The 15,201-nt window shown below is 40.1% G+C and overlaps 1 protein-coding gene across 5 annotated transcripts in view; it reads left to right on the top strand.

Moving 5' to 3' along the window:
* APBB2 (amyloid beta precursor protein binding family B member 2) overlaps positions 1–15,201 on the top strand; it is a 304,103-nt gene that overhangs the window by 181,216 nt on the left and 107,686 nt on the right. For 3 of the 5 annotated variants that reach the window (XM_075859373.1, XM_075859377.1, XM_075859386.1), the window contains 3 exons: positions 10,273–10,335; positions 11,027–11,112; positions 13,317–13,377. In XM_075859373.1, coding sequence (XP_075715488.1) covers positions 10,273–10,335; positions 11,027–11,112; positions 13,317–13,377 — 210 coding nt within the window. The remainder of the gene's footprint in view (positions 1–10,272; positions 10,336–11,026; positions 11,113–13,316; positions 13,378–15,201) is intronic. The other 2 variants (XM_075859379.1, XM_075859381.1) reach the window with 1 other exon arrangement.

The following is a 15,201-nucleotide window of genomic DNA, read 5'->3' as shown; positions in this document are numbered from 1 at the left end:
CAAATCACCCTATTTTAAAAACTGCACCCCTTAAAGTATTCAAAACAGCATTTAGAAAGTTTCTTAACCCTTTATGCGTGTCACAGAAATTAAAGCAAAGTGGAACGGAAATTTGCAAATTCCATTTTTTTTGCAGAAATTTCATTTTAATAAATTTTTCCTGTAATACTGAAGGTTTTTACAAGAGAAACACAACTGAATATTTATTGCCCTGATTCTGCAGTTTTTAGAAATATCCCACATGTGGCCCTAGTGTGCTACGGGCCTGAAACAAAAGCCCCAGAAGCAAAGGAGCACCTAGTGGATTTTTCGGCCTTCCTTTTCTTAAATTATATTTCAGGCACCATGTCAGGTTAGAAGAGGTCTTGTGGTGCAAAAACAAAGGAAACCCCCCAAAAGTGACTCCATTTGGGAAACTACACCCCTAGAGGAATTCATCTAGGGGTGTAGTGATTATTTTGACCACACAGGTATTTCATAGATTTCATTAGAATTGGGCAGTGAAAATGAAAAATTACATTTTTTTCCACTAAGATGTAGCTTTAGGTCAAAATGTTTCATTTTCTCATCAAATAAAGGAGAAAATGCACCGTAACATTTGCAAAGCAACTTCTCCAGAGTACGGAAATACCCCATATGTGGTAATAAACCACTGTATGAATACACATCCGGGCTCAGAAGGGAAGGCACGCCATTTAGCTTTTGGAGTACAGATATTGCTGGATTGATTTCTCGGCACCATGTCTCATTTGTAAAGCTCCTAAGCTACCAGTACAGTGGTAACCCCCCAAAATTGACTCAATTTTGGAAACTACACCCCTAGAGGAATTCAACTAGGGGTGTAGTGAGCATTTTGACCCCACAGGTGTTTCATAGATTTCATTAGACTTGTGCAGTAAAAATTTAAAATTACATTATTTTCCAATAAGACGTAGCTTTAGGTCAAAATGTTTCATTTTCTCATCAAATAAAGGAGAAAATGCACCATAACATTTGCAAAGCAACTTCTCCAGAGTACGGAAATACCCCATATGTGGTAATAAACCACTGTATGAATACACATCAGGGCTCAGAAGGGAAGGAGCGCCATTTGGCGAGCAGATTTTGCTGGATTGGTTTCTCGGCACCATGTCGCTTTTTCAAAAGCCCCTTAGGTACCAGTACAGTGGAAACTCCCCAAAAGTGACTACATTTGGCAAACTACACCCATTGAGGAATTCATCTAGGGGGGTAGTGAGCATTTTGACCCCAAAGGTGTCTCATAGATTTTATTACAAATGGGCAGTGAAAATGAAAAATTACATTATTTTCCAAAAAGACATAGCATTAGTTCAAAATTTTTCATTTTCTCAACAAATAAAAGAGAAAAAGCACCATAACATTTGTAAAGCATTCTCTCCAGAGTACGGAAATACCCCACATGTGGTTATAAACTGCTATTTGGACACACAGCAAGGCTCTAAAGGGAAGGAGCGCCATTTAGTATTTGGAGTGGAGATTATACAAGATTCGTTTTTTGACACCATGTTGCATTGAGCTATAGTATCAGGACAGTGGTACCCCCGAAAAATTACCCCATTTTGAAAACTAGATCCCTCAAAGAATTGATCTAGGGGTGTAGTGAGCATTTTGACCGCACAAGTGTTTTGCAAAAATGAGTAAACAATAGATGTTGCAGATTGAAAATTGCTGTTTTCCACAGAAATGCCATTTCAGTGCCCAATGTGTTGTGCCCAGCTTGTACCACCGTAGACACACATCCCATAAATTATATGACCGAAAAACACAGCATGGATCTAAAGTGGTTCAAAGCAAAGTAAAAATGCGGCTGTCAGCAAGCATATATTCAAATATGAACCAGATCCGGGGGTGTATACCCCTAAGGCATCCAAAGCACAATATATGACCGAAAAGAGAAGAAATGCCAACAAACAAGAACATATAGAAAAGTAGAAAAAATACTTTAATGAAAATGACACATGAATACATAATGATAAAAAGAATCCATAAACCAACAGGTTAAAAAGACTAACACGCCATGCAATATACAAGGAAGGTAACGTCTAAGATAGACGAGCAATGGTGACAACCAAATGGCATAATCTAATGATCAGGGTACGTAAATACATAGAATAAGTAAATATAACTGACTACAAATGTGTGTCAGATGAGGTAATTAGAGAAAAAGTATATACTCTAAGGTACAAAAGATAGTACCATGAATGAATACCATTAGTAGGTGAATATAAAAGGATGTGTGGAAATGAAACACATACCCATTGATCAATCAGATGGATGCACGGCGATATGTCACATTTTTATAGATCAGGCTGTTTTCCGAACGCGGCGATACCTATTATGTATAGTTTTTTTTCATGTTTTCATTTTTTTTCTAATAGTAAAGAAGTTGATCAGGGAAACATGGCGATTATTGTTTTTATTAGTTAAAACTTTTATTTATTTATTTTTATTTCACTTTTTTTTTTTACTTTTTCACTTTTACACAGGCCTTGGGGCTTGAAGATCTGGTCTTCTGATCCCCGGTACAATACACTGCACTACTTATGTAGTGCAGTGTATCGTAACTGTCATTCATCAACTGACAGTTAGCCTATTAGGGTCCTGCCTCGGGCAGGACCTAATAGGCTACCATACCTGGCCAACCAGGAAGCCTAGCAATGGCTTCCTGGTTGCCATAGCAACCATCGCCACCCGCAATCCATCGCGGGGGGGCCCGGGGGGGGCACAGAGGGAGCTCCCACCCTCTGTCAACCACTTCAATGCGGCGGACGTCATTGACAGCCGCATTGAAGGGGTTAAATGGCTGCGATCGGCGGTAACAGCCATTGCAGTGGCATGTCAGCTGTGTATAACAGCTGACAGCCGGTTGAAGATAAAGCGCGCACGGCTCCTGTGCTCGCTTTAGCTACAGGGCGTGACTGTACGCCTGTGTGCGGGAACGCACTTTGTATTTGGACGTACAGTCACGCCCAAAAGCGTGAAGGGGTTAATAGTGTTTTTATCAATTAAAAAAAATACAAATTGAATGAACAGAAGAGAAAGCTAAATCAAATCAATATATTGTGTGACCACCCTTTGTCTTTAAAACAGCATAAATTCTTCTAGGTACACTTGCACACATTTTTTGTAAGGAATACAGCAGAGAGGTTTTTCCAAACATCTTTAAGAATTAACTTCAGATGTTCCGTGGATGTAGGCTTCCTCAAATCCTTCTGTCTCTTCATGTAATCCCTCACAGACTCGATGATGTTGAGATCAGGGCTCTGTGAGGGCCATATCATCACTTCCAGGGCTCCTTGTAATTCTTTATGATAGTTCTTAAAGGGTAACTAAACTTTCAACAAACTTCTGACATGTCATAGTGACATGTCAGAAGTTTTGATCGGTGGGGGTCCGAGCACTGAGACCCTTCCGATCACAAGAACAAAGCTGCAGAAACGCTCGGATGAGCGCTGAGGCGCTTGGTTTCCGATCGGCTTTTCTCGGAAAGCGGATGTAGCGGTGTACGGACTCAATAGAAAGTCTTTGGGCCCGTACACCGCTACATCGGTGTAATGACGGGGTAGGGAGACAGACAGGTGAGCCCTAATCTACCCGCCACTCAGTCTCTGCCTACTTGCAACGGCCCGTCATAGGTGACGGCGTACAACTTGGCGACGGTCCCTACGCTCAATAAGTGCATGACAGACAAACAGACACGGGTACACAGAAGCTAAGGGAAATGGGGCAGTTGCCCACGGCAACACAGTGAGCAACAAGAGTAGTGAACGAGTCGAGTCAAACCAGGAGTGTACGAGGTACAAATTGCAGAGCAGGAGCGTAGTCCGTAAAGCCAGGGTCAAAAATGAAGCAAGGTCAATGATCATAGCAGGAGCAGCAGAGCCAGGAAACAGGAAAGAATCACAGGCACTGGAGGAGCAGGAAATGCAGGTATAAATAGACAGAGGGCGGGAGCTAGTCCGTCTGGCCAGGCTGTGATAGGCTCTCCCACTCCTCAGACTCCCAGCCTGACTGGTAGAAGATCGTGTCACTCTCTCAGACTTAGGAGCAGGTGCAGACTGATTACCCACGGGCGTCAACACAGAAGCTGTGTCTGGCAGATCCTTTACAGTCGGCTTTCCGAAAAAAGCAGATCAGAAACTAAGTGGCTCAGCGCTCACCCGAGTGCTTCTGCCGCTTCATTCTAGCGATCAGTGGGGGTCTCCGTGCTCGACATGTCATGTCAGAAGTTTGTAGAAGGTTTAGTTACCCTTTAATGACATTGGCTGTATGTTTGGGATCGTTGTCCTGCTGCAGAATAAATTTGGAGCCAATCAGATGCTTTTCCTGATGGATAAGTATCGGCCTGTATTTCTCATCATTGAGGACACCATTAATCCTGACCAATTCCCCAACTCCATTTGCTGAAATGCAGACCCAAACTTGCAAGAAACCTCCACTGTTGCCTGCAGACACTCATTATTGTGCCGCTCTCCAGCCCTTTGTGCACAAATTGCCTTCTGTCACAGCCAAATATTTCAAATTTTGACTCATCAGTCCAGAGCACCTGCTGCCATTTTCTGCACCCCAGTTCCTATGTTTTCGTGCATAGTTCAGCCGCTTGACCTTGTTACCACGTCCAAGGTATGGCTTTTTGGCCGCAATTTTTCCACAAAGACCACTTCTGGCCAGACTTCTCAGACAGTAGATGGGTGTACCTGGGCCCTACAGGTTTCTGCCAGTTATGAGATGATGGCACTGTTGAACATCTACCAATTTTGAGGGGAAGTAAGCATGATGTGACTTTGATATTCTACACTGTTTTCCCAGCCGACCACTGTATCTACGGTCCTCAACGTTGCCCATTTCTTTGTGCTTCTTTAAAAGAGCTTGAACAGCACATCTTGAAATCCCAGTCTGCTTTTAAATATTTGCCTGGGAGAGACCTTGCTGATGCAAGTAAAATAACTACCTTGTGTCTTGTTTCTGTGCTCAGTCTTGCCATGGTGGACCTGTGACATAAAACGGTCTTCCACAACCTCACAATTGTAGTAGAGTTTGGCTGTTCCTCATCCAGTTTTAATCCTCCTACACAGCTGTTTCTGTTAGAGATAATGACTTTGTTTCAACCTACATATAAAAATGATGATCATTATCACCTGTTTGGTATAATTGGTTAATCATACACCGGACTATAATCCTACAAAATCCATGACTTTGTGTAAGTGTAGCTAGCAGAATTGATGCTGTTTTGAAGGCAGAGGGTGGTCACACAAAATATTGATTTGATTTAGACTTCTCCTCTGTTAATTCACTTTGTATTTTGTTAATTGCTAACAAAAAAAAATATTAACACATATTTTTGAAAGCATTCTTTGCAACATTTTTCAACAACTGCCTAAAACGTTTGCACAGTACCGTGTATATGCATAAAGCAACACGAAATATGTAATCAACTGGCCAAGATCTTGGGAAATTAAAGAGACACTCCGGCCAAAACTAAACTTTCCCATGAATACCATTATGGTATTCCATGTGTCAGCTTCTCATCTGCTATTTTTCTTGCTGCTTCTATCTCTATATATCAGACTTGGATGGTTGCTTAGCAGCCGTGTGAATCAGGCTCGGTGACACGCTTTCTCTACTTGAGTCTATGGGGATCTATGTGTCACCCATCACAGACTTCAGCAGTTCCTGTACCACACTAGTGTTGCACGGGGGGCAGAAACTTCTATCATCAGCTACCACTGATACTTAGACAGTTTCCCGTCACACAAGTATAATGAAGAATATAGTACAGCTGTCTGTATACTTATGGTTTCTCAGTTTATTTAGGAGAATATAGAGAGAATGATAATCACAGTGTCCCCCAGCATGCAGAAATGGTACGGTGTTTAGCTGGTCATATGATGCTGTTCTGAAGCATCATGAGATTAATAGCAAAGCAGAGAGGAAGAGAAAGCTGGGGAAATCTAAGAATCAAGATGGAGGCTTTTTTAAAGCACAGACAAGACAGCAGTGGAAAAAGTAGTACAGTATACATAAAAGAAGCGTAGAGTGTTGTATACAGTCAGGTGGGAAATGCAGTCACGGAAAGTATTGTACCTTTTTATCTGGATCAATTTGCTCTCAAAAGGTCTTTTTCAAAGTTATTTTTTTACTGTTTAGTACTAACTTGAAATATCACAAAATTAGCTAATGTATAATAATTTTGAGTCAACAGTTACTAGCAGATTTGTAATTAATGATTATCTACATTAATAGAATTGTGCCCATAGGCAGCAATCTGGACAGGGTGTCAGTTCCTAATTTACAACCTGTCACCCAATTCAACCTGCGCCTATCACAATAACTTGCAGAGTTCTTCATTATCTCGATGTCTATGAATAGGATGCAGGCAATGAGTGATTCAAAAGCTAGAAGATGTCATCATAACTTTCCTGTGTTATCAAATCTCTTATTTCTGACATTGTTATGCGCAATATATCCCCATTTAAAATACTGTAAACTGTTGCAGGTTATCAGCTACATTTGCACACAATAAAATGTAGATGCACATTGGCTATAACTTTTTAGAATGTCTTCCCGCTGCCGCCATGTCACAAACTGTATTTGATATGGCCGCAGCGGGGACACTCTTTTTGAGCAATGTATTGGAAAGTCCTCTTATTCTTCATGAAGACTCAAGAGGACTAGATAAACAAAAAAGTAATGAAAACTCCCCTTTAAATAGGATTGATTGGAGGGGTTTTTACATTTAATAGTGACTGGACTAGATGGATTCTGAATTTTACTGCAGAATCTACTAAGATATATAATTTATCGGTATTTGGTCATTCACAATGTAAATGGATCAGCAAATATGCTTCTATATTTCAGTATGAGGCTTTCATCTCATTTACTACAAGTAACCCTCATGTGGTCATTTGGTCGGACCAGTGGTATACACTATATCTCATCGGAGAACATACATTTTATTTCCTATCTCATACTTCCAGCCTTGTTTTATAGGGTTACTTTCCCTAATTGACTTGCAGCTGATATCACATTTTTGCCTCCAAATACGCAAACAATATGTTAGGGTTTTGTGTTCTGACGTTAAATAAAAAAACCTCAAGTTACGCATCCTCAGCGTCCTTCAATTTATATAGCAAACCGAACAATACCCCAATTGATACTAGTGGTCCTAGTGACTAATTTAAACAAAACCAGAAAAAGAAACAAGTCACAACCAGGTATTTGGAAAAATACAAATAATCTTTATTAAAGTCAATTAGACACATAGAGACAACATATAACAATTAAACATAATAAAATGCCATGGACCCTCGTACACAAAAGGAATCCGAACGTAAAAGTAGAGTGGCCCCCCAGATGTAAAGATGGTCTGACACAACCTATATATGGCTAAAGTGCATAAATACATATTAATGAGCAGGTACTAGGCATGGTACACTTTGCACAGATGAACACATAAATAAGTATAGAGAGTATATATAAAGTGCAATCTAAGTAAAAACAACATGCAAAGTAGTATACCTACACCTGCGTATAAGAAGATGAATAGGAGATCAGGACCAGGAGGGGGGACCTCTGCTTAACCCAGCGCGCGTTTCGCTGGTGCTTCGTCAGGGGTCTTCAATTTATATGTATCATCCTATCAAAAAGCCGGACAAGAGTAGAATGTTTGTAGATGCATTGCCACATGTAGTACCTTAATATAAGTGGCACAGGATATTTCATTGCTTCTAATTTTAGTCTATACACCACTAGAAATTAAATAACTTAAAGGAGTTGTCCAGTATTAGGGTATGTTCACACGCTAGACTAAAAAACGTCTGAAAATACGGAGCTGTTTTCAAGGGAAAACAGCTCCTGATTTTCAGACGTTTTTTAAGCCACTCGCGATATTCGCTGCATTTTTTATGGCCTGGTTTGGAGCTATTTTTAATAGAGTTTATGAAAAACGGCTCCAAAAATGTCCCAAGAAGTGACCTGCACTTCTTTTTCACTGCCGTTTTTTTACGCGGCCATTTTTCAAAACGGCCACATAAAAAAAACGGCCCGTCTGAACAGAACGCCGTTTTTCCCATGGCAATCAATGGGCAGATGTTTGGAGCCGTTCTGCTTCCGATTATTCAACCATTTTTTGTCCGTTTACGGCCCTGCAAAACGTCCGAAAATAGCCCGTGTGAACATACCCTTAGAAAGACATGGCTTCTGTCTTTCAAAAACTCTTGCCCATGGGTTGTGTCTGGTATTGTAGCTCCGCTCCATTGAAGTGAATAGGGCTAAGCTGCAATACCACACAAAACCCATGGACAGGTGTGGTGCTGTTTTTGAAACACATAAGCCATGTTTTACTAATCATGTACAACCCCCTTCAAGTTGAATAGAGTCCATAGTTTGTAAGATGAACTCAAGATGAATGAGTTATTGGTTGCCCGCATGTATATCAATGGAAACTATCATAAAGCTTTAAATTCAATATGTTGTCCAGCGTTCATGAATTCAGCATTACATGCAAAATAAAACAAAAACCTTCAAGTCACTTCACCCAAACCTCGTATAAAAGAACAGAAAGGGTGCAAAAGGTTAATTCACCCAAACCCAGTCCCTATTACATATAAATCATTCAGTAGTATAAAATTGCTGGTAATATACAAAAACTGTTTTTATAGTTTATATGATGATCATTCTGAAAAGTCACAATTCAGATTTCACTTGAAGAGTAACGAAAAGACTAAACAAATCTCTGCCCATCTGGATAAACTGAGCTGCAGAGCCACCATAACTATAGTAGTTCCTAGTGACTTCAATTGATCCAATTTATGAGAAAGAATTAGAAGATGCCGCTGGACCTATTCTGCCAAGGTTGCTTACCTAAACATATGTACAGTGTCTTCGACCTTTTTCCATCACATTTCTGCTGGTGCCCTTTAATGGGGTCATCTGGTTTCAAAAACCAATATTCAAATACTTTATTAGGAAATTCTGCATTAACAAAGGGGGTCTTAGGACCTTTATCTATTAGAAAAGATAAAATGAGCTCTCATTCTGGAGCTGCAGGGGATTTAATTGCTTGCTTACGGGTTCCCCCACAGATTACAGCTGATTGTTTCGGGTCCTTGCAGTGAGACACCCTGTGAGTGGCTTATTATTAGGGAACCCATCTAGCAAAAAGGAATTGATAAACCCCTTTACTTAAAGTGGTTTTCCCATCTGGGACATTTATGGCATATCCACAGGATATGTCAGATGCGGGTCCTACCTCTGGGACCCACACCTATCTCTAGAACGGGGCCCCCTAAAGCCTGTTCTACCTCTCTGTGCTCCGGCTAACTCGTGTGTTTCTTGACCATGAAGAAGAAAACAGCGTAGCTCGTTGAGCTACGCTGTCTCCGTAAGTCCCATAGTAGTGAATGGCAGTTACGGAAACAGCATAGCACGCGAGCTACGCTGTTTCCGCAACTGCTGATCAGGTCCATGGGACATACGGAAATAGCGTACCTAAGCAAGCTACGCTGTTTTCTTCTTCATGGTCGGGAATCGCACTCTTCAGCCACAACACAGAGCATCAGAACGGGGTTTAGGGAGCCCTGTTCTAAAGATAGGTGCAGGACCTGTATCTATCTGACATTTATGACATATCCTGTGGATATGTCATAAATGTCCCTGGTAGTAAAACCCCTCTAATGGCTTATAATCATAAGTTTGTGTTCTACATTTCCCCTGTGGTGGTGCTGCGGGGTAATTGAGCACTCGCTTCTGGGTTCCCTCACAAATTATAGCTGATTACTGAGGGTCCAGGCAGTGGGGCACCCTGTGAGCAGCCTATTTCTTCGGAGACCTAACAAAACTGGATTGTCCAAAGTAGACAACCCATTTAATGAATGGCTTCTAAACATACAGTTTGCGTTATACATTTCCAAAGTCAACTTGATAAGTTACGTTTCCCCATGTCGTATCAGAGGGCCAAGAACTAAAATGTAATGCTTGCGTAAGCATAAACAAATGCATGACCGCAAGCAGTGGAGGTTGCTGTAGAACACAAGGATGTGTCTTTACAATATGATGAGAATGAGTCAATGAACCATGGCTACAACATATTCCAGTAAAGTCTTGTGATATTTCCCCATTACTACACAACTGATCCTAAACTCATCCTGTAAAAATTTGCTAACAGCATGGTCTTGTGTTTTTGTTTTTTTATTCCCCTTTTCCTCCTTTTTTTTTAATGTGCTTCTACCTTGTAAATAATTGTATTCCTAGAAACAGCCATGGAGTGATTTTGCTGTTCTGAATGGGGGAAAGATAAATGTTGACATTTGGAAGGCAAGTATCTGGTCAGAGACATTTCAACATGTAACCTTTATTTTTTTTTTGTTTGCATGGCTGTGTCTATTACTTTCACAATTACAATTCATAAAGCCGGCGGAAGAGAACAAAGCAAGCGCAGGGCTCTCGTTCCCGCTCAGGAGTGTTTACTATGAATTACTGTGACTCAATGGTTCATTTCTCTGTCAAGTGCTTGGCCCAGACCAGTAGATGATCACAACCACACCAGCATAAAGTGCATGCCCTTTTCCGTTAACCAGTCTCCTATGTATGCTTTTTTCGCTTGGAGGGAAAACATGTTGTGCCATATTTACAGTGCCACACTGCAGAATGGGGCTTGTGTGGAGCAAATTCATCAAATGGCCTTCTTTATGTCACGAGATAAGTATCTCTTCATGCCATGTTATTCCACCAGGGCTGCTACATCAGAGAATGATAGATTTATCACCGCATGATAAATGACTCGCATATATAACAATATACACACACTGATCTATATCTCATGTCAGGCATATATGGCTTTTCGATGTATATGCTTCCTTCTGTTTTGTTGCCGCACATGGCCCTGTTATATTTCAGTCCTTACTAGTAAATATGGATGACTGTCTTCACCTCCCACTTTTCTTCACAGTCTTAATGAATAAATGAATTACTACTGTATTCTAATGTCCAGTCTGTTTATCTGTAGGATTTGCATGCAGCCACAATCCACCCGGATCCAAGTCTGAAGGAGTTTGAAGGAGCGACCTTACGCTACGCCTCTCTAAAATTAAGGCAAGGATTAAATTGTCATTCTGTATAATGAATACAGCAGGAAGGCTCTTGACATATGTAACAGTTTTGCAGATGTGAATGTTTCCGACAGAGAAAGCTGTAAAGAGGTCTCCGTGCTATCTATAAGTAGGAATGTTACACTGAAAATGTCACTATTAGTCCTTCAGGACAGAGCGTCCTTCACTACTTTAAGGGGTTATCTGGTTTAGAAAACACATTTCAAGTACACCATAAGAACATTCCGGGATGAGAGAGAGGAGCGTACCCCATTTAAAATCTTTATAAGTTTGCTGTAATGAGTGTCTTTCTGTCTCTGAAAAACTTGAGACATCAGTGCTTTACACTCATAGCCCATTGATTACAATGGGCACCTACCATGTAATACATACTTTCTCCTGTGGTGGAGCTGAAGGGGAGTTTAACACTTCCTGCCAGGTTTCCCGATAGTTTACAGCTGATCACTGGGATCTCGGCAGTGGGAAAATCCATGATCAGCTTATCTTTGGGGATCGTTCTAACAAAAAGGGATACTAAAAAACACAAAATCCCTTTTAAAGACCTAAACAATAAAAATCAATCTAAAATGTCAAGTAAAATACAATAATAAATTGCATTTGATAAATAATTACTTGGAGCTTACAGAGAATTTATGATCAGGTTCTCAATCATTATTATTATTATTATTATTATTATTATTATTTTGTATGGCATGTTAGGCACAAACGCAGCTTTTATATCAGTAGTGTGCTTGGTTTAACATACTGTTTACAGACACGTTACCTTATACATGAGATCTGTTACACGTGTCGTTAACCTCCAGAGTATTTTCTTATTGCTTCTTTTTATTGGTTTATTGCTTTATGCCAATTTGCAGCTAGATCAGTGCCCATCTCAGTCTGGCTACGTACGTGGTTGAGAGCACATAAAGTGTATTATTATTATTTATTATTAATAATAATCAGTTTGGAACAGGGAAACAAGAAAACAGGTATTTTTAGAGTACATAAAAACAAATAAAGACTTACAAATAAAGGTAACTTTGTACAATAGTCTGTATCGAAGAGATATAAGGAAGCAAATATTGTGATGGGTATAGAAGAAAGGTAGAGAGGAGAGATAGGTAAAGATGTGTAAAGGCCAATGATTGGGTGGACGAGCGTTCATAGGAAACGGGGGATGTGCCCCCAACATGATGAAATTATATGTGGATGAACAATCGTAATAGCGACGTGATGTACTGTCGATTGGCACTCGTTTTGCAGCCAAGAATCGGGCTGTGTATAAGAACCTTAATTACAAGGGTTAAAAAATGGGGAGAAAAAGGAGATGTCTGAGATGTCCAAGCCCTTAAATTGTTGTACAGTTAAAATATAATTTCAAGGGCTTGCCTGATTTAAAAAAAATTATAAAACATTATTAGGGAATTCTGAGAGGGGGCTCCCCGGTTCCGGACCCTAATCTATTAGTCAGAGTGGAGAGGGCTACAAAAGAGCACTCAGCATATCTTTACATTGCATGAACAGATTATACATTTCAATGTGCACCTCGTAATGCTTTATTCCTGTATTGGTGTTGCAGTGGAATTTAACACATGCTGCTGGTTTCTCCGCAGACTACAGCTGATTGTTTGGGGGGCTCAGAAGTGGGGAAAAGCAGGACACCCTATGATCATCTTTTCATTGGGAGGACGTTTGTAACAAAAAGTGATTTCCAAAGCTGATAATCGATTTAAAGGGGGTTTTCCAATCACAGAGATTGATGGAGTATCACTAAGATATGTTATCACTTTCTGATCAGTGCGGGTCTGACTGCTGTAAGTATACAGCTCACGAATATACTTTTTGTACCGCCGAGTGCTTGAGGTGTTCGATATGGCGGAATTCATTCACTAGATTTGCGTTTTGTTGTGAATGAAAGTTATTTACATTTTGGAGAATCAATAGGAAAGATACACATTTTTACAGATTTTAAGGTTTAAAGGGGTTTCCCCACAAATCGCCTATTCACAGGAATCCCCATGGTGGAAGAGTTGCCCATAGCAACTGCATAGGTAACAAAACTGGTTTCATAAATCTCCCTAAATGTTCAGTAAAGTATTTATCTGAGGATCTATAGAAAAATATTCTTTAATGGTATATTGGTATTTCTTGATATAGCAGCACAAGTTCCGCACTGAATTTAACATTATCAATTGTCTTTCTTAGAAATGGGCCTCAATCTGATGAAGATGACTCATCCAGCATCAACAGTGACCCCGAAGCCAAGGTTAGTGGTGACATAGCAACTGCTTATATGCGCATTTCATTTACCGCTTTGATTCATTCGATCTGTAAATGAGGTAACGATTGCTTCTAACATCAAGTCGTGATAATATGTAGATGTTCGTTATTAACAGAGAAAAAAATATATGTAAAAAAAAAGCCAGCTAGACGTACACCATACCACATGTGTGCCTGGGATGACTGCTATTCATTAATCAATTATAAGTGCAAGCAAAATAACAGGGCAGCACATAGCAATCATACTGATTCCATTACTCATTGTTAAAGAGGCTCTGTCACCACATTATAAGTGCCCTATCTCCTACATAACAAGATCGGCGCTATAATGTAGGTGACAGTGATGCTTTTTATTTAGAAAAATGATCTATTTTAAACCACTTTATGAGCGATTTTTAGCTTTATGCTAATGAGTATCTTAATGCCCAAATGGGCGTGTTTTTACTTTCGACCAAGTGGGCGTTGGGGAGAGGAGTGTATGACGCTGACCAATCAGTGACCAATCAGCGTCATACACTTCTCCCCATTCATTTACAATTTCGACACAGACATTAACGTTAATCAAGTGTCCTGATAATGAATATACATGACCTCCAGCCTAGACGTCATGTGTATTCAGAATCCTGACACTTCTAAATCTTTTCTGTGAGATTTCCAGTAAGGGAAACAAAATCTCGTTCACATCGTAATCTCGTGAGATTATGCGTGGCTTGCCTGAATCTCACAGAAAAGATTCAGAAGTGTCAGGTTTCTGAATACACATGACGTCCAGGCTGGAGGTAATGTATATTCATTATCAGGACACTTGATTAACGTTAAGGTCTGTGTATGTGGCTGCACATCGTGTTCTAGTAAGAACCCGATGCTGCTGTGTAAATGAATAGAGAGGGGTGCATGACGCTGATTGGTCAGCATCATACACTCCTCTGTACAACGCCCACTTGGTCGAAAGTAAAACACGCCCACTTGGGCATTAAGAAACTCATTAGCGTAAAGCTAAAAATCGCTAATAAAGTGGTTTAAAATAGATCGTTTTTCTAAATAAAAAGCATTAATGTCACCTACATTACAGCGCAAATCTCGTATATAGGAGATAGGGCACTTATAATGTGATGACAGAGCCTCTTTAAAGAAAACAACCAAAAAACAAGGGAATGGCTGCTATAAATGATATACAGTACTTACTTCCCTTGTTACTTTTTCTTTCATTATCCATAAAGAAAAACTACTTTTGCACAGTTCCCAAATTCCATTTAAAGGCTATGAACACTTTGGCAATCATTTTTATTGCACCAATACATCTAAAAAAAATAAAAGGAACTTTGCAAATAGTTTTGACTAAAAATCTTATACCGTTTTGTGTCTACAGCTACTTTGCAAATGTATGTGTCTCCATGGTTACAGACTGCAAAACAAACCCTGTATAGTCTGATCCTCAGTCATACTCCATTCTACCTGTAGCCTACTTCATGCCAACTTTCACTAGAGCATTTATACTAAAGGATTATTGGGGTGTTGGAAATCAAACGGTACTTTGGCTTTAGGAGAGGGTGTGATTTCCGACCAATGATTTCTCCTGTTAGTAAAAACGGTGGCGGTGCCCGGAGGTTCGGTCATGCATTATTTCTTTGGCCTTACAAAGTCATAGACAAGGTTGGGTGTTCGCCTCTCTACTTGGCTGGTTATACTGGAATACATGGTCTGATGGCATTAAAGGAACATTAGGCAAAATGTTAAGGATCTGCCAGGCACAGCTTCTGTATCCACGCCCATAGGTAATCAGTCTGCACCTGCTTCTATGTCTGTGAAA

The sequence above is a fragment of the Rhinoderma darwinii genome, chromosome 1, assembly GCF_050947455.1.
Source record: "Rhinoderma darwinii isolate aRhiDar2 chromosome 1, aRhiDar2.hap1, whole genome shotgun sequence".
Taxonomy (NCBI): domain Eukaryota; kingdom Metazoa; phylum Chordata; class Amphibia; order Anura; family Rhinodermatidae; genus Rhinoderma; species Rhinoderma darwinii.
The sequence above is the reverse complement of the archived record's forward strand: the minus strand, read 5'-3'. Positions and strand labels throughout refer to the sequence as shown.